The sequence below is a fragment of the Spermophilus citellus genome, assembly GCF_964194105.1.
Source record: "Spermophilus citellus genome assembly, chromosome: 3".
Classification (NCBI taxonomy): domain Eukaryota; kingdom Metazoa; phylum Chordata; class Mammalia; order Rodentia; family Sciuridae; genus Spermophilus; species Spermophilus citellus.
Window position 1 is genome coordinate 1172067 of NC_138184.1, and position 24512 is coordinate 1196578.

General features: G+C 59.9%; 1 protein-coding gene across 1 annotated transcript; it reads left to right on the plus strand.

Annotated features, from left to right (window-relative positions):
- Nucleotides 1-5515: 5515 nt before the first annotated feature.
- Nucleotides 5516-24512, plus strand: ONECUT3 (one cut homeobox 3; the record flags this gene model as incomplete). Its single annotated transcript, XM_081283772.1, has 2 exons — nucleotides 5516-6695; nucleotides 24220-24512. 2 exons carry the CDS (start codon nucleotides 5516-5518, stop codon nucleotides 24510-24512), a joined length of 1473 nt encoding a protein of 490 aa, XP_081139898.1.

The following is a 24512-nucleotide window of genomic DNA, read 5'->3' on the forward strand; positions in this document are numbered from 1 at the left end:
TCCAACCCCTACTCCAGCCCTTCTCCACCCCCGGCTCCACCCCCAGCCCCACCTCCCTGCACCAGCCCCTGCTCCAGCCCTGCCCCACCCCCGGCTCCACCCCCTGCCCCACCCCCAGCCCCACCCCCCTGCACCAGCCCCTGCTCCAGCCCTGCTCCACCCCGCTGCTCCACCCCCTGCCCCACCCCCTGCTCCAGCCCCTGCTCCAGCCCTGCTCCAGCCCCTGCTCCAGCCCCTGCTCCAGCCCTGCTCCAGTCCTGCTCCAAATTACAAGCAGCCTTTTCATCCCTTGATTTACCCATCCTATCCCAATTCCTCTATATCCTCAAAACCCAGCCTCTAGGCCCCCTCCTTTAAGGAGGGAGATTGCTCTCCCTTGGTCCTGACCTCAGGAGCATGGGACGGTAGAGCAGTACTTGTCTTTCCCTCCAAAACCTGGGAGCTCTAGGGTGGGTCCAGTGGTTGTGGGGGTGGGGATACACAGAGAGGTTTATTAAAATAAGTGAGCAGCTCAGCTCCACCATCCTGTGCACGCATATTCTTCCTGGTGAAGTTGCGTTGCAGAAAGGACGCAGGTGTGGTCAGATGAGTGGCTCTGGAGGGATCAATGCCCAGGGTAACCCACCTGCATTATGCCCTGGGGGGGGGGGGACGGTGTCTGGGGCCAGGCGCTGTCCTAGGCCTGTCCTCTCCAGCCTCTAAGTTCGTGTCCAGGGTGTCCACGCAGGTGAGCTCTGGTGTGGGGACCCCGAGCTAAGTCTGAGCCTGGGAGAAGCCCCAAGGGCCACGGGTCAATGGCCACACTCGGATCCCATCTAGCCTGGGGCCTCAGCCATGCACCTGCAGTGGCCAGCTCCAGGATCCGAAGTTGCCTTTCTGCAGAACGCTGGGAATAGTATATATAATTTTCCCCACGGTTTTAATCGTCAAGGGATCTGCCTTCCGGGAAGGGCGCTCAGTGGCTTGGCTGAAAGCTATGCAAGCTAGAGGCACGGGGACTAGCTCAGTGGAGCCAGGAGCGCAGCCCAGGGCGGGGATGGAAGTTGGGCAACTCCTGAGAGCCACGCTCCACGCGGGTTTCGTTGCGCCGGGGAAGTCCGCGGCCTGCAATGCCCAGCTACGCACGGTCAACGGAGTCCAGGCCGAGGGAGTCCTGTAGCCCTCTGACCGGTCCTGCTCCTTCCCTTACCCGCAGAAGACCAGAGCCGACACCCTGCCAGACCTGGACCTCAGTTTCCCAGACTGTAGTATAAAACCTTCAGTTTTCTCCTGAGCGCACGGTGCGGGGGAACGACCTCAAAGGAACCCAGAAAAGAGGGGTCCGGGCTGGCGGGAGGGAACGCAGTGCTGTCCCCACCCACACCTGGCTGCCCCTCATACCCCTATCCAGCGCCCCATCTGCACCCGACAGGCGGCGCGCGGAGGAAGCGAAAGCCAGCCAAGCGGGCGGGCGAGGGAGATCCGATAGATCTCCGTAAACCTTTCCTTTCCCCTCGCGGGACCTCGGATACCGCAGCCCCAGCGTGTCACTTTCTGGATGGGGAAACTGGGGCGCTAGCAGGGTAGTGTCCCCCTGCGCCCTCCCCAGCTTGAAGTGTTAGGAGTGGAATTCCCTCCTCTAATTGTTTGCCTTGGACTCCCGGACCCAGAGAGGGGGCCGAGGACTCGGGGCCCCAGGCTGCCCCCTCCTAGTCCCGCTGGCGCCCAGTCCCGATGCCCCAAGCAAACAAGCGCGGTGTTTGCGGAGCGCGCGGCGGGCAGCGTGGCCCAAGAGCGACGAGGATTCAATGGAGCCACGCGCCAGCGGCAGGGACGACGAAGCCGGGGCGGGTTCGGAGATCGATCCATCGCAGCTGTCGCGGAAGAGCCCGGGGAGCATCCACGCCGCGGGCCCCGGCGTCCCCGACCGCGCGCAGGGATCCCGGGACCCTGGGCCCTCCAGGGGCGAAAGCCCAAAGTCGCCCCACAAGGGAGTGAGGCGCTGGGGACGTCCGAGTGTTGCCGTCCAAGGGTGGAGCCTTGGGCAGCGCGCGGTCCTGCCCCGAAAACTCGGCCCCTCCTCCACCCGGACAGAGTCCCCGACCCCGCCCGAACGAAGGCGGCGGGAGCCCAGCGGCTGCCAGCGGGACGCGCCCGGATTGGCGGCCGGGATTTGGGGCGCCCGCAGGTTTGGGGTGCTGAGGAAATGGCGCGGATCTGGGGCTCCAGCCGGGTGGAGGGGGTATGAATCTGTAATTTAGTAAAACCTGCTCCAATAAAAGGGGAGAAGGGTTACACAGCTGGTGACTCCCATTTCCCCGGGAGACAAACCCCACCAAGGACTCCCGGCGGCGCACTGCGGAGCCACCTGGGGAAGGACCGGAAAGGAAAACTTTGGAAGCCTGTCCCACCCGCCCCCGTATTTTTAGCCGTCACGGAAAAGCTGAGAACAGGGAAGGCCATGGATAAATGATGCCGATTAAGCGGGGATTAGAGCTTTGGGTGGTTTTATGGAGGTGGAAGCGACAGAGACCACTGGACTCCAGAGTCAGAAGAAGCCCCAAACCCCACCGTGCTTCCCTTGCCGACTCTCACAGCCCTCGGGTTAGCTCTTCCGAGGAGGCCGCTCTTCTTGGCTTCTCCCAGGCCTGGGCTGGCACAGAGAGGGTGGGTGTCTGCCTGCGGCTGCCCATCGAATGCTGAGGCACCCCTAGGTGCGTAAGCAGGCGTCAGGAGTCAATCTCCAATTTTCCTGGAGGGGATACTGAGTCCAGAGAGCTTCTGCGACAAGTGTGAAGTCCCACAGGGGCAGGGATGGGGGCGCCCTGCCCCCATCCAGCACACCCCTCCCTGCCGGCAATTTGCCTAATGACCTCAGATCGATCCAGGCCCCAGCCACCCGCCTGCCCCGTGGCCGGCTCAATTCTCTTTCACTAATTACTAAGGGCCGATACAGGGTGCCGCTGGCTCCAGGGGGCCACATTCCCCCTCTGAGGACTAGCAAATTTTGCTCCATCTCTCCATGGAACCACAGCTTCTACAAAGGCCAGATCCCTGACCCCGAGGGAGCACAGGTCCCCCCAACTTAAGAAAGAAGGACGGTTGCACACACCTGGATAAGGCTGAGCCTGGGAGGCCCTTCCAATCTAGGGAGCTTGACAAGGGTCTGTAACCTGGAATCCTGAGGTAGCAGAGAGGGGGCCCCTATCTCAAAGTCCCTGAGCCAACTCTCTCCTTCAAAGGGTGGCTTTCCCCATTTGAAAAGCCATGATGCTTGTTATAAAAATGAAATAATGGAGCTGTAGGAGATCCACAAGGAAGGGAGCTCAGATCCTAAATGCCTCCCCACCAAGCTGCCCATGGCTGGATCTGGGTCGACTTCCCTCTGAGTTTCCACCAGTAGAGACCTAATCCCCTGCTGCCCTTCGCTGAGCCCGGGATGTTATAGTTGTACTGCAGTTGATTGATTTTTAGACCCCACCATTATTTTTAATTATCTGTGATTGTTGCTCAGTAGAATTGGGGACTTCAGGGCCAGCCTGGGCACAGCCAGACTCTCCCTTCCCCGGACTTGAGATCTGCAAGACTACCAGGAAACACACCTGCCCAGACCTGCTCCCCACCCTGTAGAAAAGCGTGAAGATGTGCAAAACCTGAAATTGCACACAAGCCCTGAAGTGGGGAAGTCCAAGGGTCTGTATTTTGGGGTGGTGTTTGCTTTAGGACAACACCAGAATGAAGGGGTACAACTGGGGCTTAAACTATAGGGATCCGGTGGTGTGAGAAGAATGTGCCTGATAAACAGTAGGTGCTCACTAGATGCTCAATCCTAAACACCAAGTACTAATAGGGGTCCCCTTTAGCCCTATGCCACCCAGGAGTGAGATCACATCACTCTACTGTCTCCCCCAAACCTCAGGTGCTGCGCTGCATCAACGACTCCCGCTACTCCCCAGCCCACCCAGGCACAGCCCCCTCCCTCTCTGTCTGCAGGGGATAGTGTAGCCCCTCCTCTGCACCCCCCCCCCCATCATAGAAGAGAAATGGAGAAAGGGCCTGGTACAGGGTCTGACCTAGTCAGAAAACAGAATCTCCAATGTACAGCCAGGTCTACAGGGGCCAGAGAATCATTTTGAAAGTCCCAGGCTGCCCAAATGGGTTGCCTGTCAGGGCTCCTTGACTGGGTCCTCCTCCTGCCCTCAGCTGAGAGCCCTACTTCTCCCTACTGAGATGGGGACCCATGGGGTTCCAAAATTAAGCCCTAATAATGCTGCCCTTCCCGTTCCCATTCTAGAACACGAACAGATGTCATAGGAAGGAAGGAGGGCTAAGATTGCATGCATTTTGGATACCCTCCTGACTCCAGACTCAGGCTCCAAGGTGGCGGGACCCTCTAAACTCTGGCCTGGGCACACTGGATCCTCCTCTCTGACCTGCATCTCATCTGAAGGGATCTTGTCCACAGAGGTCTCTCTGATCATAGGAAGCCGCCCTATTTACCCCATTTCCAAGAGGACCCTGGCCTCACCTGTCTCCAGGTGATGAAGAGCACCTTGGCTTCCTCTGCCCAAGGAAAATCCCAGGGACATGGAGTTTATGGCAGGGACTTTTCTAGAAACAGGACATGTGTCCTCAGCCTCTCTGGGCTGGAGGGCGACAGGAAATCTTTAATGGTAACCCTCAGGCTCCTGGCACACTGGGACTGGAGGAAAACAGAAGGAGCCTGGAATTGGGAAGGGCCTTTGGAACCCCAGAGGCTGGATATTCCATGGCACGTTTGGGGCAACTGAGGCCCATGGGGCCAATCTTCACATCTGGGGCAAGGTAGACTGTGACCTCCCTCTTTCCCCACTTCTACCCCAAAGAGGTCATTTGAGGGACGCTGTGACTCTCTGTATGCCTAAGGGTGGAGCTTGCAGAAGCGACCCTCTTGGTGGGGCTCTGTACAAGGGGTGGACCGGAGCTCTGGCAGTGACCAGTCGCACTCCCAGGCACTCTGTGGAGACACGAGGCAGGAAAGTCACATTCAGGGCTCTCTGGTGAGAAAGCAGAGACGCAGAGATGAGGCCCCCTGCCCTCCCTTAGACCGAGGCTGTCCTCAGACCCCTGTCCACTGTATCGGGAGTTTCCTGTACTGGAGACCCCAGGGGGCGTAGGAGGGCTTAGGGATACCAAACCTAGAACCCCAGGTCCGGCCCACTCCGGCCAGTCTGACCCACTCCAGCTGGGCGCTCAAGGGGGCCGAGGCGGGCGGAGAGCGAGGCGGTAGGAGGCCGCGGCGGCGGGAGCCGGTGGGCGGGGGCGCTGACGTCAGACCCGGGCCCGGGCGCCAGCGGCTGCTCCCCCGCCACATCCTGGTGGCCGTGCTCGCAGCCGGGCCGGGCCGTGCGCCGCGCAGCCGGGCAGCCTCGCGCGCAGCCACCGGGGAGCAGGCGGGGGCCATGCAGCGGCCTTGAGCGCGCCGGGCCGGCGCCGAGCAGCGCGCGCGGCGGGCGGGAGGCCGAGTCAGCGAGGGGCCAGCGCACGGCGGCTGAGCATGGAGCTGAGCCTGGAGAGCCTGGGGGGGCTGCACGGTGTGGCCCACGCGCAGGCGGGAGAGCTGCTGAGCCCGGGCCACGCGCGCTCTGCGGCCGCACAGCACCGCAGCCTGGTTGCGCCCGGGCGCCCGGGCCTGGTGGCGGGCATGGCCAGCCTGCTGGACGGCGGCGGCGGCGGCGGGGGCGCTGGGGGCGCGGGCGGCGCGGGCAGCGCAGGCGGCGGCGCTGACTTCCGCGGGGAGCTGGCGGGTCCTTTGCACCCCGCCATGGGCATGGCCTGCGAGGCGCCGGGTCTGGGTGGCACCTACACGACGCTCACGCCCCTGCAGCACCTGCCGCCGCTCGCAGCCGTGGCCGACAAGTTCCACCAGCACGCTGCTGCCGCGGCCGTGGCCGGAGCGCACGCCGGCCACCCTCACGCACACCCGCACCCCGCGGCCGCGCCGCCCCCGCCGCCCCCGCCGCAACGCCTGGCTGCTAGTGTGAGCGGCAGCTTCACCCTCATGCGCGACGAGCGTGCTGCACTCGCCTCGGTGGGCCATCTCTACGGGCCCTATGGCAAGGAGCTGCCCGCCATGGGGTCGCCGCTGTCGCCGCTGCCCAACGCGCTGCCGCCGGCGCTGCACAGCGCCCCTCAGCCGCCGCCACCGCCGCCGCCGCTGGCTGCCTACGGGGCGCCGGGCCACTTGGCTGGAGACAAGCTGCTGCCGCCTGCTGCCTTCGAGCCGCACGCCGCGCTACTGGGGCGAGCGGAGGACGCGCTAGCCCGAGGGCTGCCCGGAGGTGGAGGCAGTGCAGGTGGTGGTGGAGCGGGCGGCGGGGGCGCCGCGGGGTTGCTGGCGCCGCTCGGAGGGCTGGCGGCGGCTGGGGCGCACGGGCCGCACTCTGGTGGCGGCGGCCCAGGCGGAGGCAGCGGAGGCCCCGGCACGGGCACCGCGGCCGAGGAGATCAACACCAAGGAGGTGGCGCAGCGCATCACCGCGGAGCTGAAACGCTACAGCATTCCGCAGGCCATCTTCGCGCAGCGCATACTGTGCCGCTCTCAGGGCACGCTCTCCGACCTGCTGCGCAACCCCAAGCCGTGGAGCAAGCTCAAGTCTGGCCGCGAGACCTTCCGCAGGATGTGGAAGTGGCTACAGGAGCCGGAGTTCCAGCGCATGTCGGCGCTGCGCCTCGCAGGTAGGAGCTTGGCGCTCACCGCCCTACTTCAGAGCGCGGGCTCTGGGCTCCCCAGCGCCCAGCCGCGAGGCGGCAGAGCGCCCGGACCCCCTCCCCACCCTCCTACCGTGCACCCTACTATTCCCCGCGGGCTCGCAGTAGGCTAGACCGCTGTCTGCGCTTCTGTGGGTTTGTGCCGACACCAAAAGGGGAGAAAGGAATTGTGCGGTCCCCCACCCCTTGTCGCCCTGCTGCTCTTTCCGGAATGGGTAGGGTTCCCTAGTTCCTTTTGGACTGCTGGGAGGGTCCGGGCTGCTCCTCGAAGCATCGCTCAATGTAGTTCATTGTGTGTGTGTGTGTGTGTGTGTGTGTGTGTGTGTGTACACGATCGCGCGCCTGGAGAGGAGTGGTGGTGCTGCTGTGTCCCCGGACAAGCCGCCGCCGTCAGCTTGGCGGGCCACTCCCCTCCTCCCGACGCGCCCAAGAGGGACCGCTGAGCGTCCAGCCCCGGGCCACAGAGTCGGTGCTCAGCCCCAGCCCTGGCGCTCTCTTCTTTGTAGCTCAGACCCTGCGATCGATAGCCCCCTCCCCCACTCCGGCCGCTGGCAAAGGTCACCCGGGAATGGTCGGGGGAGGGGCGGCCCTCGGGACCCTCAGCTCCGGCCGCCCAGAGGCCTTCACACCCTGGCCTAGCCTCCTGCCGGCCTCTGCCCGCCTTTGCTCCTGGTGGGGTGCTCCCCCCGCCGTGCTTTTCCGTTCTGTCTTTCCCCTTTCCACGTCCCACCTCTCTATCCCAACAAACTGCTCTTTATTTTCAGCTGGCTCCCAGGATTTCTCCAGCTCCTCGCTTTCTTCTCTCTTGCCTCAGTCTCTCTCAATCCCACCCAGGCAGCAGCCTCCTGGGACCCCTATGCTCCTCCCTGCTGTAGCTGGGTCTACAGGAACCCAGGGCACACCCCACCTTGTGTTTGTGAGGGTGCAGGAGAGCCCCTGGCCCAGGAAGGGGGTCTTTCCCTGGCCACGCTGGGGAGGGGGCTGCACACCCCTGCCACAGGGACAATAGCAGCTTCCAGTGAGATCGATGTCTTCTCCAGCACAGGAGAGCCGAGGAGGGCGGGGCAGGCGGGGGCTCAAGCAAGACTCCCCATCAGCCAGGAGACAAGGAGGGACTGACTGCACCCCAGCACAGCCCACCAAGCAGGGGGTGGGAAGAGAGGCTCCATGGGGGATAGAGATGGCCCCGGTTTGCAGCCCCCCTGCAAGCTGCTCTTTCTCCACACCCCAGGCAGACTGGACAGCCTCCTGGAGACTGCACCCTCAGGAGTGCCTCAGTTTCCCCTTCTGAAAAGCCAGGTGTCTAGCTGGAGCCTCTTGTGGGAGTCCTGGATTTTCCACTTTGGGCCACGGGGAGATAAGCCATCTTTTGAATGTGGCAAGTAACTAAGTCCCCAGGAGGTTGTTGGAACCCATTAGAAATGGCCACAGGAATCTGGAGTTTCCTGGGAGGGTTGAACCAGGGTGTCCTGTTCCCTGGACACAGGCAGGGGCACGAATGGCCTCACTGTGGATGCTCAGTCATATCAGTACACAATGGCAGCCTGCAGTGTGTGATGGGGTGACCTCAGGTGGTAGAGAGCACATCCCATAGGCTCTGTGGAAGGGGCAGCCCTCTCCAGGCATGAGCGGCTACCACCAAGCCAGGTGTTTTATATACCTCCATGCCCATCAACTGCCTCAAATCCAGGCCACACATTTGGGGGACCTAGTGGGCTAGGGGAACCCTGGCATTTACTATGGCCAACTTATCATGTAAGATGACCCCTCGGTGGTATTTGAATGACATATTTTGAGGGCCCACAGAGGATCATTACAGGCCAAGCCAGAAGCCCCTTCCCCTGGGATGGAGGTCACTGCTAGGTGAACAGTGCCACTCTGGTGTGGGGACTGCCTGGCTGCCGCAGACCTTGGTCTGTGTGCACTTCCGCCCACCCCACGGGCCACCGGCCTCAGTGTCCTGCTTGCAGCAGGTGTACTTACAGAGGGTGAAACTGAGACTGGGCTGGAGTTCTGAGGCTGCCTCCCTGACTTCTGCAGCAAGTGGGGACCCTCTCCTCTTCCAAAGCCTGTCCCCCATTTAGGAAACTAGTTGAGACAGAGGCCATGGCCCTCGCCTGGGGCGACCGGAGGGGTGAGCCAGGGCCAGGCACACACTGAGCCTCAGGCAGAGTTGGACGTCAGGAACCTAATGAACCGGGACCTGTCTGGTCCCCAGGTCTGTTGGGGGTGGCCCAGCCCTGACCTTCGCACCTCCCTGGTGCCGGGGCCGCGAGCGCACCTGCAGACTCCACCTGGGACGTAGCGAAGGCGGCGAGGGCTGCGGGGTAATTAGGCTCCGGCCGAGGCCTTTAGTTCCGGTCGCTGCGCTAATGAAGAGCGGTTAAGTGGCGGCAAATCGCACGGTTAGCGGGAGGCAGCAGGCGCGTCCCCACTGGACAGCCGGCCTGCCAGGCGGCGGCCTCGAGCGCCAGCAGATGCCCCACGTCCGCGGCGCCCAGACACCCCTCAACATGACTCCAACCCCCAGGGAGGACTCGCCCTTCCTCCACCCGCCGGCCGGCGCGCCCAAGCCTCCTACCTGGACCGCGGCCGCCGCCCCGTCCCAGAACTCTGTCCCAGTCCTCGTCTCGTAGCCCCGTAGCCCCTGGCCACTCGTCCCGGGCCGCCGAGAGTCTCCCCAGGCTGGGGCGGGGACAGCAAGGGTGACGGAAGGGCAAGGGCGTCCGCGCAGGGAGAAGGAGAGAAGAAATAAACAGATGGTGTGTGTGGGGGGAGGAATAAAGATCGACGGGAAGGGGTCCAAAGACAGAAAAGAAAGAAAACTGGGGAGGAGACGGACGAGTGGAGAAACTGGCCGAAACGGGAGCAGAGGGAGGGCGAGAGGGCGAGACAAAGGGGAGGCCACAGCGCAGAGGTGGGAGCCTGGCCCCAGGACCCTGCCCCGCGGCCAGGCCCCTCCCAGTCCACCTCCTGGCGGATCTCGGCCCGGAGAAAGGAGGAAATCGGTGGTTTCTTTGTTTCACTGAGACGCCCAAGAAGTCCTCAAAAGACCTAAGTCCCCTGCCTGGACTCCGGCTCGCGGGCCTCATTTTACCCGTCTGTAAAACGTGCGCCTTTGGTGCCCGGGCCAGGTTCTGACTGCCACATGCTGACTCTGGATCCTGCAGATCCAGGCAGGGCCCACACTGCAGCCCTCAGCCCCATTCCCTCTGGGCTGGGGGCTCATCCAGGGTCTCCTCCTTGCAGAGACCCCTCCCCTGCAAACTGTGATTATGGGAGAGGGGCTGGGGGAGGGGTGGGGCGGTCGATGAATTCGAATTACCGTCTCCAATTCATCACTGTGGCCGGGTCGATAGATAGCTTCGGCCGTCTTCAAATATTGTTTAAATTGCAACTCCAAAGGAAAAGTATTTTTTGTAACTGATCAGAATATATATATATATATATATATATATATATATATATATATATGATAAAATATCAGATGGAGTCCGTTGAAAAGCGGGACCTGTGTCCTCCTCCTCGGCTGGGCATTGGTGCTGAGGCAGGAGCCTGGAATCCCTGAGGATGGTGGACACCAGCGGAAGGAAACCAAGGTAGGGAGGGACCCAGGGCCGACGGAATCTTGGCCTCTATATGGGACAAATGGAAGATCAAAACCAGGGCTGTTTCTGGTACTGGGTTGGCAGAGAGATTGCTGGGGGTCCGGAGGAGTTGGGGATGGAAAGGAAAAGAGGGGGCACCTTGGCCCCACCCAGGCTCCTTGGCCTGCCTGGACATCAACCCGCCTCTGCTTCCACCATCGAGGTCAGAGTTGATATGGGGGAGGCCCTGGCCCAAAGGTGCCAGCTGGGAGTCCCCTGGAGGGTCAGCCATCCACTCTTTAGGACCCCTGTTCCATTTGTGAAGACCCTACCTCCCACTGAATGGGTGTCTGGTACAGACACCCCAGAAAAGAGCTCTAGCCCCACTAGGCAGCAGAGGACCAGTGTTGGGGATCACCTGGCTCCATCCCCAGTTGACTGACGCTAGGCCAGAGTCTGAGCTTCAGTTCCCCATCTCTCTGACACCTCAGAGAGTGGACCAGGGTGCTGAAGGGGATCTGCAGGTGCCCACAAGGGGATTCCCAGAGCAGGGCTGTAAGTGCTGGACCCAGCGTGCTTGGGGTGTCCCCAACCAATGCCCTCCCTCTTGAGGAGCACTTGGGCCATCGGGACCTGGTACATGATGCAGGGGAGGAGAGCAGGCACAGGGGTGGGCAGGGTCACCTGGATGACTGAGGTCCTGGTCCCCACTCCCGTCCAGAGTAAGAGATGAAATGGCCCGTGCGACTCTCTTTTAAATTGAGTGTAGTTGCTGTGCCCACTTTACAGGCAAGCAAGCTGAGGCTGAGGCCAGGAGGGACCTCCAAGGCCACACCCCTTTTATGATTCAGAGCGGGGCTCCAGCAGCCTCAGCTTCCATAATGGGCAGGAGTGGGGCCGGGGTTCCAGCTCCTCTAAAGGCTGAGCCTGGTGGAGCTGAGACCAGGGTTGGGGTTCCCCAGCACCCTGCTCCTGCAGTAGGGCAGGGTGGGCACTCTGGAGCTGGCTCTGCAGGGATGGAGGCTGGGAAGTGGGGAAGCCCTTCTGTGGATGGAGGCTCAGGTGGGCACGGTGCCTTCATGTTTACAGGCTGCTTGCGTGGCCCTCTGGTGGGTGACCGACTCTGCCTTTTCTGCTCACCACTTGTGCCAGCCTAGCCATGGGCCTGTGCTTCCCCTCCAGCTCCTTGGAGGGTGACAGTTCCCACCAGAGTCCCTGGGGAGAGGGGTCAGAGCCAAGTCTCAGCTTCCTCCCATCCAACTGGGTCAACCAGGGTCCCTGCAATTTTGCCCTCCCCAACGCCAACCCCTCAGGGTGGCCTGGGTCCAGCCTTAGCGCTCCAGCCCACCAGTGCCAGGTTCAATAATTCCTCTCTGACATGACATCAGAGCCTGTTGGCAGGGGCAGTCACTCCCACATGCCCCATGTCACAGAGATGAATCTAGGGAGTTGATTGCCTGGCAAGAGGCTGGGACTGACATTCATCCCTTTAGTAAGTTTTGGAGCTAACCCAGCATCCACCCATCTCCTCTTTGAACCTCTCTCCCCTTCCCAGGTTTGTTTCTTCCCTATCAGCCATTACCATTCTAGTCTGAACCACTGCATCCCACCCCACCCGGCTGCAGGCACCTCCTTCCTGGTCTTCCAGGTTCACCCTTTCCTCTCTCTCTCCAAGCTGAGGGGGCCTCGTATGGCCACATGGAAGCTGCCACTCCACCCATCTCATCACACCCTCTCCTGTGGCCCCCCAGAGCCGTTCAGATGTCAGAAGGCTTCCTGTCTGCACTCTTCGAACTCCCCACCTTCCTGCATGGATAGGGGAGGGCACTTCTGGCTGGTGGGACCCATGGGGACAAGGCTGAGAGGCAGGAAAGTTGGGGCAGCTGTAGGGAGTGAGGCCAGGCCTGGCAGCTCTTTGTGTGGAGCCAGCAGCGGCTCAGCTTAACCAGAGGAGCTCAAGCTGGTTTGGATCAAGTTTTTAATTAAATATAGACCCTAATCAATGTGAAGTCTGCTCTAACGGGGGAGGGGAGCCTGGGCGAGCCAGGGGCCCTGGTGCTCTGCCTGACCTTGGGCAGGCCCAGGACACCTGCAGCCTCAGTTTCCCCTCTGCCAAGTAGTTGTAGCTAGAAACTGCGGCGCTCTTCCACTGGAGTCTTGCTGTGGATGTGGAGGCAGCCAGGGAACCCCCAGACCTAAGGGGCAAAGCCATGGAGTTGCCCTAGAGAAATGAAGGCAGCGAGATGCCTGCCGCTGGAGAGTTGCAGGGTCACAGTGTAGATGTCCAGGAGATCCACCGCGGGGATGGACCTGGACCACCCGCCTTCAGACAGCAGAGAGGCTTGGGGCCGCTGGAAGAACCGACTCCCAGGCGCAGCGGCTGTGCAGTTGGGGGAGCGGCTGCCGGGTGTCGACCTCTTCCCGCCTCTGGAGTGGATGTCCTGGGACGCTGGGGGAGGGCCAGCCTGCTCACGGAGATGGCGGGGGTCCCCCGCGTCCGGCCAGCAGGCTGTCTGTGAGTCTGTCTGGCCCATCCTGCAAGCTCAGCCCCGCAGAGTCCGGCGCCTCCGCGTTCCCACCTCCACCCTCGTGGGTCCCCGACCCAAAGGGGTGTGCGCTCGCCCTCGGCCGCTGAGGGGTCTGGGCCTCTAAGCTTCAGGGCTCCCAGTCGGGCGCAGCCTTCAGGGCACCCTGGTTCCACCCCGGGAGCCGCTCCCCGTGTGCCCCGGGCTCGCAGCCTGTGCGCTCAGCCCGCCCCAGCGGCAAAACGGACACCTCCTTCCTCTTCCTCCTCCTGCGGTCTCCTTGACCCTTCAAAGGAGAAGCGCCTGTATCACTTAAGACCCACTGACCAGTTCCCAGATTGTCACTGCTGATTTTTGCGGTGTTGGGGATCGAACCCTGAGCTAGATGGCCAGTCCTCTCATTTTGTCAAACCCTGAGACAGGCTCTCCCTCAGTGGGGGAAGCTGGTCTCCAACTCGCCGTCTTCCTGCCTCAGCCTCCTGCCCCCTTGAAGGCAGGCTGGCCGCCGAGGGCCGGTTTCCAAGTTTAGACGGAGCCCAGGCTGCCGGCCCACCTTTCTGCAGGCAGCTCTTCTCCAGGGGCTCCCCTTGAAGAGGCAGCCGGGCCGATTGTTTTTATTTCCCTTTCCTCTTCCAAGGTCGGGTGTTAGAGTAAAAAGAAAGAAAGGAAGAAAAGAAAAAAAAAAAAAACGTGAACAAGAGCCTCCAAGTGTCTGCCCTCCCCTGTGTGTCGGGAGCTGGGCCAGGGAGGAGAGGATTTGGGGGCCACCTGGTAGTGAGGTGTTTGTTTTCCATTCTTTATCCAACTGCTTCCTCTTCTGCCCTCCCCGCGGGCTGCCCAGCCAGCGGGAAGGGGTGGGGTGTGTCCCTTTGCTGTGTGTTTATCGGTGGATTAATTTCTTAATAATTGCCATGCTGGGTCAGCCCCGGCCCCTTTCTGGGTGGCCTCCCTTGTCCTTTTCTTATCTGTTTCCTTTCTGGCCATCTTTTTCAAATTCATTCCCCAGTGTTGGCTCCTGGATGTCTTTTTGAAAGTCACAGCTCCGTGTGGGTGCAGGGCACCTGGGCCAGGTGGGTTTGCCCCCTGAGTGTCTGAGTGGGGGTCTCGGGCTGATGTTCTCTATGAGAGTGGCCCCCACTGCCCTCGCCCTAGGTGTCCAGCCTCCAGATGGAGCCATGGGCAGGAAGGGGGAGCAGGGCAACAGGGTGCTGCTGAACCCCTCTGCCCTCATAAGTCTTGAAAGGCGGCCATTAATATCCCATCAAGGGAGGAGGGAGGGGAGGGGGGAGGAGAGGGAAGTGAACCTCTACCAAGACTGGGCGCTGGCGGCTGGCCTGGCCACCTGGCCACCTGGCCGGAGGTGGAGAAGGGACAGGGTGGGGACTGATAAGGGTGAGGAGGCCTCGGGGCCTCACTGGGCATGAGGACCCAGCTCTGAACCTTATTTTTTTTCTTCAAATATTTATTTTTCAGTTGAAGGTGGACACAACATCTTTATTTTACATTTATGTGATGCTGAGGATCCAACCCAGTGCCTCATGCATGCTAGGCGAGTGCTCTGCCTCTAAGCCCCAACCCCAGCCACTGAACCCTCTTTTTGAAGAAGGCTCCACACCCATCCACACTACTGAACCCCATTTCTGGCTGGTCCAGGGCTGCAGGATTTAGACAAAAAGAGTGTTTGCTCTGGAGCTTGATCCCCTGAGGGACAATGGGAGACCCTGGGCTAGTCACCTCTGTCTGGGTCTCTGGCTGGAAGAAGCCAGTGTGGGGTGCCAGGGCAGCTCAGCCAAGCAGGGACACACCACCAGGTGTGGGATGTCAGTGTTCCCCACATCTGGGGCCTGGCAGCTGGTGGTCAGGGCAGGACGCGTTGCCAAGGAAACGGGCCATCATCCCAGCCGGGGACCAGGCTGCGTATTGAATTGTCTGCTCCGGAAGCTGGAGCCCAGTAAGGAGCAGCGGAGACCAGGGGGGGGCAGTGGCTCCAGTTTCTGCTCCCTAATGCTCACCTCTTGCCCAGGTGGACCCACAGGGCAGGGCGGGGGGCGCACAGCACAGGCCAGGGGCTCAGTGGTTCGAGGCACCGCACTGATGCCCAGCACCACTGTGGCCTTTCCTGTCACCCCAACCCTTGGGGGCTTTGCCTCCCATGCCCCCCCCCCGGGGCAGGCTCAGGCCCAGTGGCTGGGTCAGGCTGGCCTCCTCTGAGCTTCACTGACCCTCCCAACCCAGGTGTGTCCACACAGAGCCATTCCTCCCTAGCCCCCCAGTGCCAGCTCCACCCCCCACCTGCTCAGAGGGGGGCTGTTCCTCTCTGTTTGGAAGCCCTCGCTGCCCCTCTCCTGTCTCCTGGAGATCTCAGGTGGCCCTCCCCAGCCCAGGGTCCCTCCTTGGGGCTCTGTGAGGCAGGGCTGCTCTAGACTGGCCCCACAACATGCTCTAGATGGATGCAGGAGAGGGCAGCAGGCTGGCCCTGGCCTTGGAGTCTCAGGGCCCTTGCATGGTGGGGCCCTCAGAGTCATGGGTTACTACGTGATACTTGATAAGACAAGAAACCAGTGTCCCAAAGCCCAGGGTGAGGGTTCAAAGCCCAGCCCAGCATCCCCATTGACCTGGGGTAGACGCAGGCAGAGGGAGACTCCTGGGCTGGAGGCCCTGGTCAGGGCTACAGTCACACAGCTGCAAAGGAACCGCGGCCCAGGTCTGCTGCCCGCTCCTCACGCCCACTGCCTTCTGTACCCGCGGACTCTCAGACTCTCCTCACCCACTGGCCACAGGTGTGCTCTGTATGGTCAGAGGTTCTCCTGGCTTCTTGCAGGTGGTTTCATGCGGGTGGTCACCCTCCGCCTGGCCACAGGCAGTCCTGCAGAGCCAGGGCAGGCCCAGCAGAGGAGGGGCCTGCAGGTTCAGCCTATTGGCAGCTAGAGTTGGTCCTTCTCCGAAGCACAAAGAGACACCCACTGACCCAGGGAGCCGGCAGAGGCTGCACCTCACAGCTACCCAGAGCCAGAGACACCCAGGACCTCTGGAGAGGGGAGGGAGGCAGGAGGCCAGAGGAGGGGGAGGGCAGGGGAGGGAGGCCGAGTGGGGAGGAGAGGGCCAGAGGGAGTCTTTCAGACTGTCACCTGCCCGAGGATTGTGGTCTAACAGGTGCACCCCAGGGGCAGCCGGGACTCTGGTCCATGGAGGGGTGAGCTGACCCAGGCCAATATCCCCACCCCACCCTGACTGAGAGCCGACCCCAACCTCCCAATCCCTCTGGACCCTCTGCACAGCACCCACCGGTCAGTTCCCTCAGCAGGGCCTTGGAGTCTGCCACCTGCCTAGGGAGTCACGGGGCAGAGTCCTCGAACAAGCAGCCACATCTCCTAGGTCCACTCCTGGATGACAGCAGAGGGCCTCAGGCCCCACAGGGGCAGAGCAGGGCCAGAAGGAAGGACAGGGGAGGGAACCCGGGCTCTGGGGGGTGAGCCGCTGTACCTTGAGGGTATGTAGGGGCTGTCCACCGTCCCCCCTGCAGGAAGATTCCAGAAGAGGGGATAGTGTTGTTATTTGGGGGCAGGGGACCTCATGGCCCCACAGAAAGTGGGGCCGGAACTCAGCTTCTCTGGTGGCCTCGGATGGAAGCTCAAGAAAAGCTCAGCCTCGCCTCCTTGGGGGCATTTTGCCTGAACCCTGGCCCGGCCTGGGTTGAGGAAGCACCGGGTGCGACACCAGGCAGTGCTCCCAGGAGCAGCCGGTCAGACCACCTCCCTGGCCCCTGGTGGTCTGCTGACCCCGACATCTTTCCAAAGAGGCAGGAAGTGAGGGTGCAGGTGATGTGGAAGCAAGTCCCGGGGGGTGACCAGAAGGGCTTCCATCCAGCCGCGGGAGTCCCGGGGTTCCCCTCCATCTGCCCCGGAACAGCTAATGGACGCCCTTCCTTAGCGGGGTAGGGATGGCTGCCCTCTGCTGGACCTAGTGGGAACTTCAAGGGACACCAGGCAAAGGGGGTGACACTCTGGAGGAAAGTGTCCCCACCCCTTCCAGGAGATTTCCTGATCCTGTGACTTGTTCCTGGAGGCCAAGGGACAGCCACCTGGGGCTGTCTCACGTTGAAAACAGGAGGCAGGTGGTGGTGTGCTGGGCCCTGCGGATGGGCCCAACCTCAGACAGACCCCAGTCTCCTCTGGATGATGACTGATGTTCTCCCAGGACTGCTGGGACTGCCTGGGACCTCCAGGACGCTCCAGGAGCCAGCCTAGCTCCTCAGCCCCAGGCCCTAGAGGACAAGGAGGAGGTGGGCTGACCTTCTGAAATCAGAGCTTTGGGATCTTTGGCTCTTAGTCTCGGAGACTCGGCCCCTGGAGTCTGGGAGGCGGGCATCCTTGATGGAGTCCCTGGACAGATGTCCAGGGAAAACAGCAGAGAAGAGAGGAGAGCAGGATGAAGCTAGGGGTCAGCATGGGCCTCCAGGGAGAAAGCAGGGGTGAGGGAGCATTCTGAGGAGAGGGGACAGCAGTGCCAAGACCCTGAGCTGGAGACCAGAGGAGACCAGTGTGGCTGAGGAGGAGCTGAGTGAAGAGGTGAGGACCTAGAGGTGACACAGTGGAAGGAGGATGGGAATGGGGAGGGCCCAAGCTGAGTAGCCATGGGAGGACTCAGGGTGGCTGGTCCACACTGAAAAAAATCTCCTTTCCAATTTTTTGGAAGGAGGAGATGGAGCTAAGGGTACTGAGGCTTTCATAGGCACAGGGAATGACTCTCCTTGGGTGTCACAGCAAGTCTGCTGTCCCCCCAGCCCCAACAATCCCACACGAAGGTCCCACCAGCTGCTCCTCCAGCTGCCACACAGCCATGAGTAGTGGTCAGGAACTGTACCTAAGGTTCCTCTCTGTCCCTCCACTGCAGCCTGGGACCCCTAGTGAGGGAACCCAGATCATGTCCCCTGTGCTAGGCATGTACAGGTGGGCCTGGGTGGGCCCTGAGTTGTGGATGGTACCGTGGGAGGTAGAGGTGGGGTTGCTCTTGCTGATGGTCACAGTGGAGGTGAAGAAAACAGAAGGCAGGTGGTGGTGATGAGCAGAGGCTGGTGGAGTGGCACAAAGGAGGTGATGAGGTAGAGTGATGGATGTGGAGGTGGATGTCTGGTAGTGCAAGCAAGCGGACAGCAGAGGGGTGAACAGGAAGGTGCTGGCGATGGTCCAGTGGAAGCAATAGGGACAGAGGTGCAGGGAGTGGCAGGACAGAGGGAGACTCGTGCTAGAGGAGGTGACCGTGTGCCAGAGGTGAAGATGGGTCAGGTGGTGGAGGGCCAATGGAGGAGGAGACATGGAGGCAGAGGAGGAGTGCAGGTGATGTGGTAGCAGTAAAACTGATGGTGGAGGCAGAACTTATGGTAGAAGAGATGCTGGTGATAGAACTGATGCAGATGGTGGAGGTGATGGTGGAGGCATGATGAGGAAGAACCAATGCTGATGGTGAAGGAGGGGATGAAGGAGGAGATGGAAGGGGAGGTGGAGGAGATAGAGGAGATGATGATGGAGGTGATGGATGAGGTGGCAATGGAGAAGGAGGGGATGAAAAGGGGGACAGCAAAGGGGTGAAGAGGAGGTGACTGATAAGGAGGTGATGGAAAAGGGAATGGAAGAGGAGGTGATTGATAAGGAGGTGATGGAGAAGGAAATGGTGAAGGAAGTCATGGAGGTAGAGTGATGGTGGTAGAATTAATACAGATGATGGATGAGAAGACATTTGTGGAGGAAGGAAGAACTCTTACTGAAGGAGAAGATGGTGAAGGTGAAGGTGAAAGTGGAGGAGGTGGAGGTGAAGGAGCAGGAGATGGAAGTGGAGGAGGAGAATGTGGAGGTAGAGGAGAAGATAGGGGAGATGAAGTGGGAGGAGGAGAGGGGAGGAGAAGATGGAGGTGAAGAAGATGGAGGAGAAAGAGCAGGAGATGGAAGTGGAGGAAGAGATGGAGGTAGAAATGGAGCAGGATATGGAGCTGGAGGTGGAGGAGCAGGAGATGGAAGTGGAGGAGGAGGAGATAGAGGTGAAGGAGGAGGAGATGGAGGTGGTGGTTAGGTGGAGGTGAAGGAGCAGGAGATTGAAGTGGAGGAAGAGATGGAGGTAGAGGCAAAGAAGAATTTGGAGGTGGAGGTGGAGGAAATGGAGGTGAAGGAGGGTGAAGTGGAGGTGGAGGAGGAGGAGATGGAAGTGGTGGTGGACATGGAAGTGAAGAAGCAGGAGACTGAAGTGGAGAAAGAGATGTAGATAAAGGCAGAGAAGGATATGGAGATGGAAGTGGAGAAGGGGGAGGTGGAGGAGATGGAGGTGAAGGAGGAGGAAGTGGAGGTGGAGGAGGAGGAGATGGAGGTGGAGGAGACAGAAGAGAAAACTGTGCTAGGCATGTACAGGTGGGCCTGGGTGGGCCCTGAAAGAGTGGAGGAGGAGGAGGGGTGGAGGAGGAGGAGGAGAAGAAAGTGAAGGAGGAGATGAAGGTGGAGGGGAATGAGTAGGAAAAGAAGATGGAGGAAGGTAGAGAAAGAGGAGATGGAGGTGGAGAAGATGGAGAAGGAGGTGATGGAGAAGGAGATAATGTTGGAGGAGGAGATGGAGGTAGAGGAGATGGAGGTGGAGGAGATGGAGAAGGAGGTGATGGAGAAGGAGATAATGTTGGAGGAGATGGAGGTGAAGGAGATGGAGGTAGAGGAGATGGAGGTGGAGGAGATGGAGGTTGAGGAGGAGGAGGAGGATGAGATGGAGATGGAGGAGGTGATGGTGGAGGAGATGGAGGTGAAGGTAGAGGTGAAGGAGGTGGAGGAGGAGGAGAAGACGGTGAAGGAGGAGATGAAGGGGAGGAGGAGGGGATGGTGGAGGAAGAGGAGATGGAGATGAAGAAGATGGAGAAGGAGGTGATGGAGAAGAAAATGATGTTGGAGGAGGAGATGGAGGAGGAGGAGGTGGAAGAGGAGGAGGTGAGGAGTAGGAGGATGAGATGGAGGTGGAGGAGATGGAGATGGAGGTAGAGGTGGAGATGAAGAGAGGGGTAGATGAGGAGGACAAGAAGGTGAAGAAGGAGCTGAATGGGGAGGAGGAGGAGGGGAAGGTGAAGGAAAAGGAGATGGAGGGGAAGGTGGAGGTGGAGGAGATGGAGAAGGAGGTGATGGCACAGGAGATGATGTTGGAGGAGGAGGAGGAGGGGGCCTTGGAGGAGGGCAGGTGCCCTGAACTGACACTTGGTGGAGGGGGCTATGGAGGTGGGAGCCACAGTGGCCTTGGGAGGACGTGGTTGAGTCTCTTCCGGGCTCCCTTCTCCTCAGCCCTCGGGACCCGGTCCCCTCGCAGCCTCTTTTCCACTCAGTGAAAAGGGCTGGCGAGGGGCCGGGTCTGGGCTGGCCAGGGGCTGCGCCAGGGACCGGGGCTCCGCAGGGGCTGTGGGGGATGGGACGAATGACAAAAGCTGCTCCCGGTAAACAGCTCCGACGGGAGCGCCATCGATCGATCGGGGCTGTGAGGAGCTGTAATTAGATTGAACGCCGGGGAAGGGCGGGGACAGCCGAGCCTCTTTCTGCTGTGATCGACAAAACGCGAAGTTTTTTCCACGACTCTGCTGCGCCAACCCCTCCCCCAGCCTCTGCCTCGGGGTCCCCATGAGGCACTGGATGGAGACAGGGGAGGTGGTGGGTAGGGACGACCCGCCTGTCTTCCCTCCTTGGAGGGTCCCTGGAGGCCCGCGCTGGTTCCTGTACCGCCCCTGGCTGCACAGCCCCAGGCCAGTGGCTCACCTTCAAGTCCAAGTGGAACGATGGTCACTAGAATGGAGTGATAGGATCCGTGCAGGAGGGGACACCACCTTCTTGTGAGCTGGGCATCTGCACGTCCCTCCTATAAACGGAGCACGGATCCGGAGTAAATTGCTGGGGAGTGATGAGTGAGGTACCGAGGGTCAGAGGTGTGCACGAAAGGCCCCTTCACTTCAAAGCCTGGGCTGGGTTTTGACTCCTGCCCTAGACTGGCTGCCTGAGCCTTGGTGTTCTCTGGTCCCTGGGGCCTTTACAGGGTAGCAAGCCCCCAAGAGGCTGGAGATCCGGAGTGGTTCCAGGCATTTCTGTCCAGTGTTTTCTCTGCATGTAAGAACCTGGAGGCGCCCTTGTTCCCCACCCGCGTGACACACATAAGGCGGCCAGGGACAGCGCTCATCATGGAAACTTTGCCAAGTATTTTGGTGCTGGGGCGGGAACCTAGTCCCTCAGGCAGGCTTTACCACTGAGTTACAGCCCTGGTCCCTGCCTTCTTTCCCTATTCCACCACCCTCTGCCACACCCTCTGCCCACCTCTCAGTATAGGTACAAATACAACCTTTTGCCTAAATCAATATTCAATAACTCATGTTATTAGGGTTTCTGCGCATGTTGACCACAACCGAGCCGGGTAGAATGCCAGGACTCCATTTCCCTGCTTGTGGAAATGTTACCTGCTCCAGGAGCTAACACTTGACAGTCACCAGTTCTTCCCACGCTCCCCAACAAAATGCAAAACCTCTTCCACAGGACCTTCCTCCCTTATCCCTTCCCCTGGGGCTCCTGCTCTGGTTTGAGTGGGGATGCCCTTGTGGGTCAGGTGGGTGACAGCTTTGTCCAGCGGTCTTCCAGAGGGCGTCCTGGTCATTCAGAGAACCCTTTCTCTTTCTCCTAGGTTGGATCACATTTCCTGAATTCCACATCTCCCTTTTCTGATTTACCTCCTCATTTGAATGGAGCACAACTTCCAGTAGCTTTCTGAGGAAGGGTGTGCCCAACGCCAACTTGAAACTCTGGACTGTCTGACTGTACCTTTAATATATAAGTGTTTTTTCCTCAGAATTTTGGAAGCATATTTGTATGTGTGTGGATGCACACGCCTATATAAATAGACAATATAAATAGAAAATAGATAATGGAGAAGCACTGCCTTTTAAAACCTTAAAATTAAATAAAACATCGGAGGCCTTGGGTTTGTGGCTCAGTGGGAGAGCACTTGCCACTGGGTTTGATTCTCAGCACTGCATGTAAATAAATGGATAAAATAAAGATTCATCAACATCTAAAAAAGAAGTTTTTAAAAATAAATAAAATATTGGGGTTGGTTTTAAAAAATAATTTTGGAAGCATTGCCCCACGCTCTCCTAGTTTCTGAGAAGCCGGAGGCCACTCTGATTCTCCAGCTTTGATGTGACATCTGGCTTTCTTTCTGGAAGCTTTCAGGGTCTCCTTTATTCCCAGGGCTCTGAAATTTCACGAGGATGAGTCTTGGCCAGTGCCTTTTCTCATTCATTGATGTGAATAACTGAGAGCCTCTTGGCCTTCAATCTGGAAGTAATTCTACGTTATTTGATCATCTCTTCCTCTGGTGTTGGATCCCTCTTGATCCAGTGACAAACCTGCTTGTGACTCTGTCCTCCAACTTCGTGGTAATTGTCTCCTCCGTCACTGCATCTGCTCTATTCTGTTTTCTGGGACATTTGCTTGACTTTAGCATCCGATCTTCACATGAGATCATTCACTCCTGCCGTGCTGGGGATGGAGCTATAGCCCGGCTCCCTTTTTCATTTCCTTTTCTCTAATTGTCCTTTTTCTTTAGCAGCACCACATTCTTGTTTCATGAATACATTTCTCTCACCCCCTGACAATATTGATAGCTTTTCCTGTTTTGTTGATTTTTTTCTGAAATTAACCATTTCTCTTGATACTCTCTCCATCTTCCCATTAGATGATTTTCTAAAATATCCAATAAACTGTGTCCATCTTGCTTAACCATAAAATCTGAAGCAGCCAATTAGAGACTTTGAGCATCTTCCTCAGAGGGAGAAGGAGAGTGAGATGTTGTCATTTCACACTCTAAATGGGCAAAACCCTGTCCCCAAAGAAATGAGTCACAGTGCAGGGAATATTTATTTAACTTACTTATTTGGTACCAGAGATTGAATCCAAGGGTGCTTAGCCACTGAGCCACATCCCCAGCCCTTTTTTATTTTGAGACAGGGCCTCACTAAGTTGCTTAGGGCCTCTCTAAGTTGCTGAGGCTGGCTTTGAACTCATGATCCTCCTGCCTCGGCCAACTTTGCTGCTGGGATCACAGGCGTGCGCCACCACACCCAGTTTACCCGTTTACTTCTGAGGACATGGGTGGACATCTGGTCTGAAGGGTTCTGAAACCCAAAGCCTTGCTGTGCGCCCCCAGGGTGCCTTGGGGCTGGCACAGAGGAGGGGCTGGCAGCAGGGACCCACGCACAGCCTCTCTCTTGGCACCTGGAGGGCAGTGCCTGGGAGCGGCTGGAGGAGGCACTTGGGATGGGACAAACTCCACAGGGCAATTGTGATCAAGTTGAAGTCGAGGCCACAGCCACCCCAGCCCCTGTTGTGGGGAGCCAGTCCTGGTGGGTGATGCCTGCCCACCTGTCCTTTCAGTGGGTCCTGGGGGGGGGCTTGCCGCTGAGGCTGGGGAGTGAGGCTCAGCTCCATGCTATTCCCCTTCCCCAGCCTCTGAGGGTGGTGGGGGCTGCTGGGGGCCTTCTCCCTGCAGAGAGGAAGAGAGGCCTGCCCCTTGGGAGAGGAAGGGGTACCCTGAACCCTCACTCCCCTCTCTGCTTCAGACCCTCTCAGCTGCAGAGGGCACTGGAGTGGGCCAGTCTAAGGAGGTCTCAGGGGCTCCTGGGGGAGGCGCTTGGATATCTGCTTTGGGCTGTGGGTGCCAATGTCTGCCTGGCACAGGGTCCCCAGGGCCATCGCTCTGGATGTTGGTTGCCTTTCACAGACGCTGGGTGGTGGGGTTTGCGGTGCGCCCAGGGCTGGCTGATTCACCACCTTTTCCACCCGGGTCTGCGTTGATTGAGTAATCCACGGTGTAGTTTCTGTGGGTTCCGACATCCCCCAGGTTGGGGCTGCAGAGAGGAGGGGAAAGCCGGCCTCCTTTGGGGGTTAGGGAAGGGAATCTGCTGGAGAGGGAGGATGAGGGGGTTGGGGGCCAGAGGCTGGGGAGGGGCCGGAATGGGCCCCGGGAGGGGGATGGGAGCTGGCTGGGGAGAGTGCTCACTCTGTGACTCTTTGTCTCCCCACCTGCCTCCTGCCCCGTGACCCTCTGTCCTCACCTTCCTTTTCTGCGCTGTCCCTCCTGCTGCCCCTGTGGTCCTTCATCCTACCCCTTCTCTGGTCATCTCGATGCTTCTCTGCCTTTTGGTTCCCTGCCGTCCCCCGCTCCCTGCTCTGCATCCCCTGCATCTGTCCTGGGTCCCCTTCCTCCCTGCTCTGCCCTCCCACCCCATCTCCCTTCCGGGTCCCGACCCTCCCGGCTCTGCCCTCCGGCCCGCACCCGCGGCCGCCGCGCGGTGGCGCTGTCCGCGGCCCTGCTCGCCCGCAGCCTGCAAGCGCAAGGAGCAGGAGCAGCAGAAGGAGCGCGCGCTGCAGCCCAAGAAGCAGCGCCTGGTGTTCACCGACCTGCAGCGGCGCACGCTGATCGCCATCTTCAAGGAGAACAAGCGGCCGTCGAAGGAGATGCAGGTCACCATCTCGCAGCAGCTCGGCCTGGAGCTCAACACCGTCAGCAACTTCTTCATGAACGCGCGGCGCCGCTGCATGAACCGCTGGGCCGAGGAGCCCGGCGCCGCGCCCGGGGGCCCTGCGGGGGCCGCCGCCACCTTCTCCAAGGCCTGA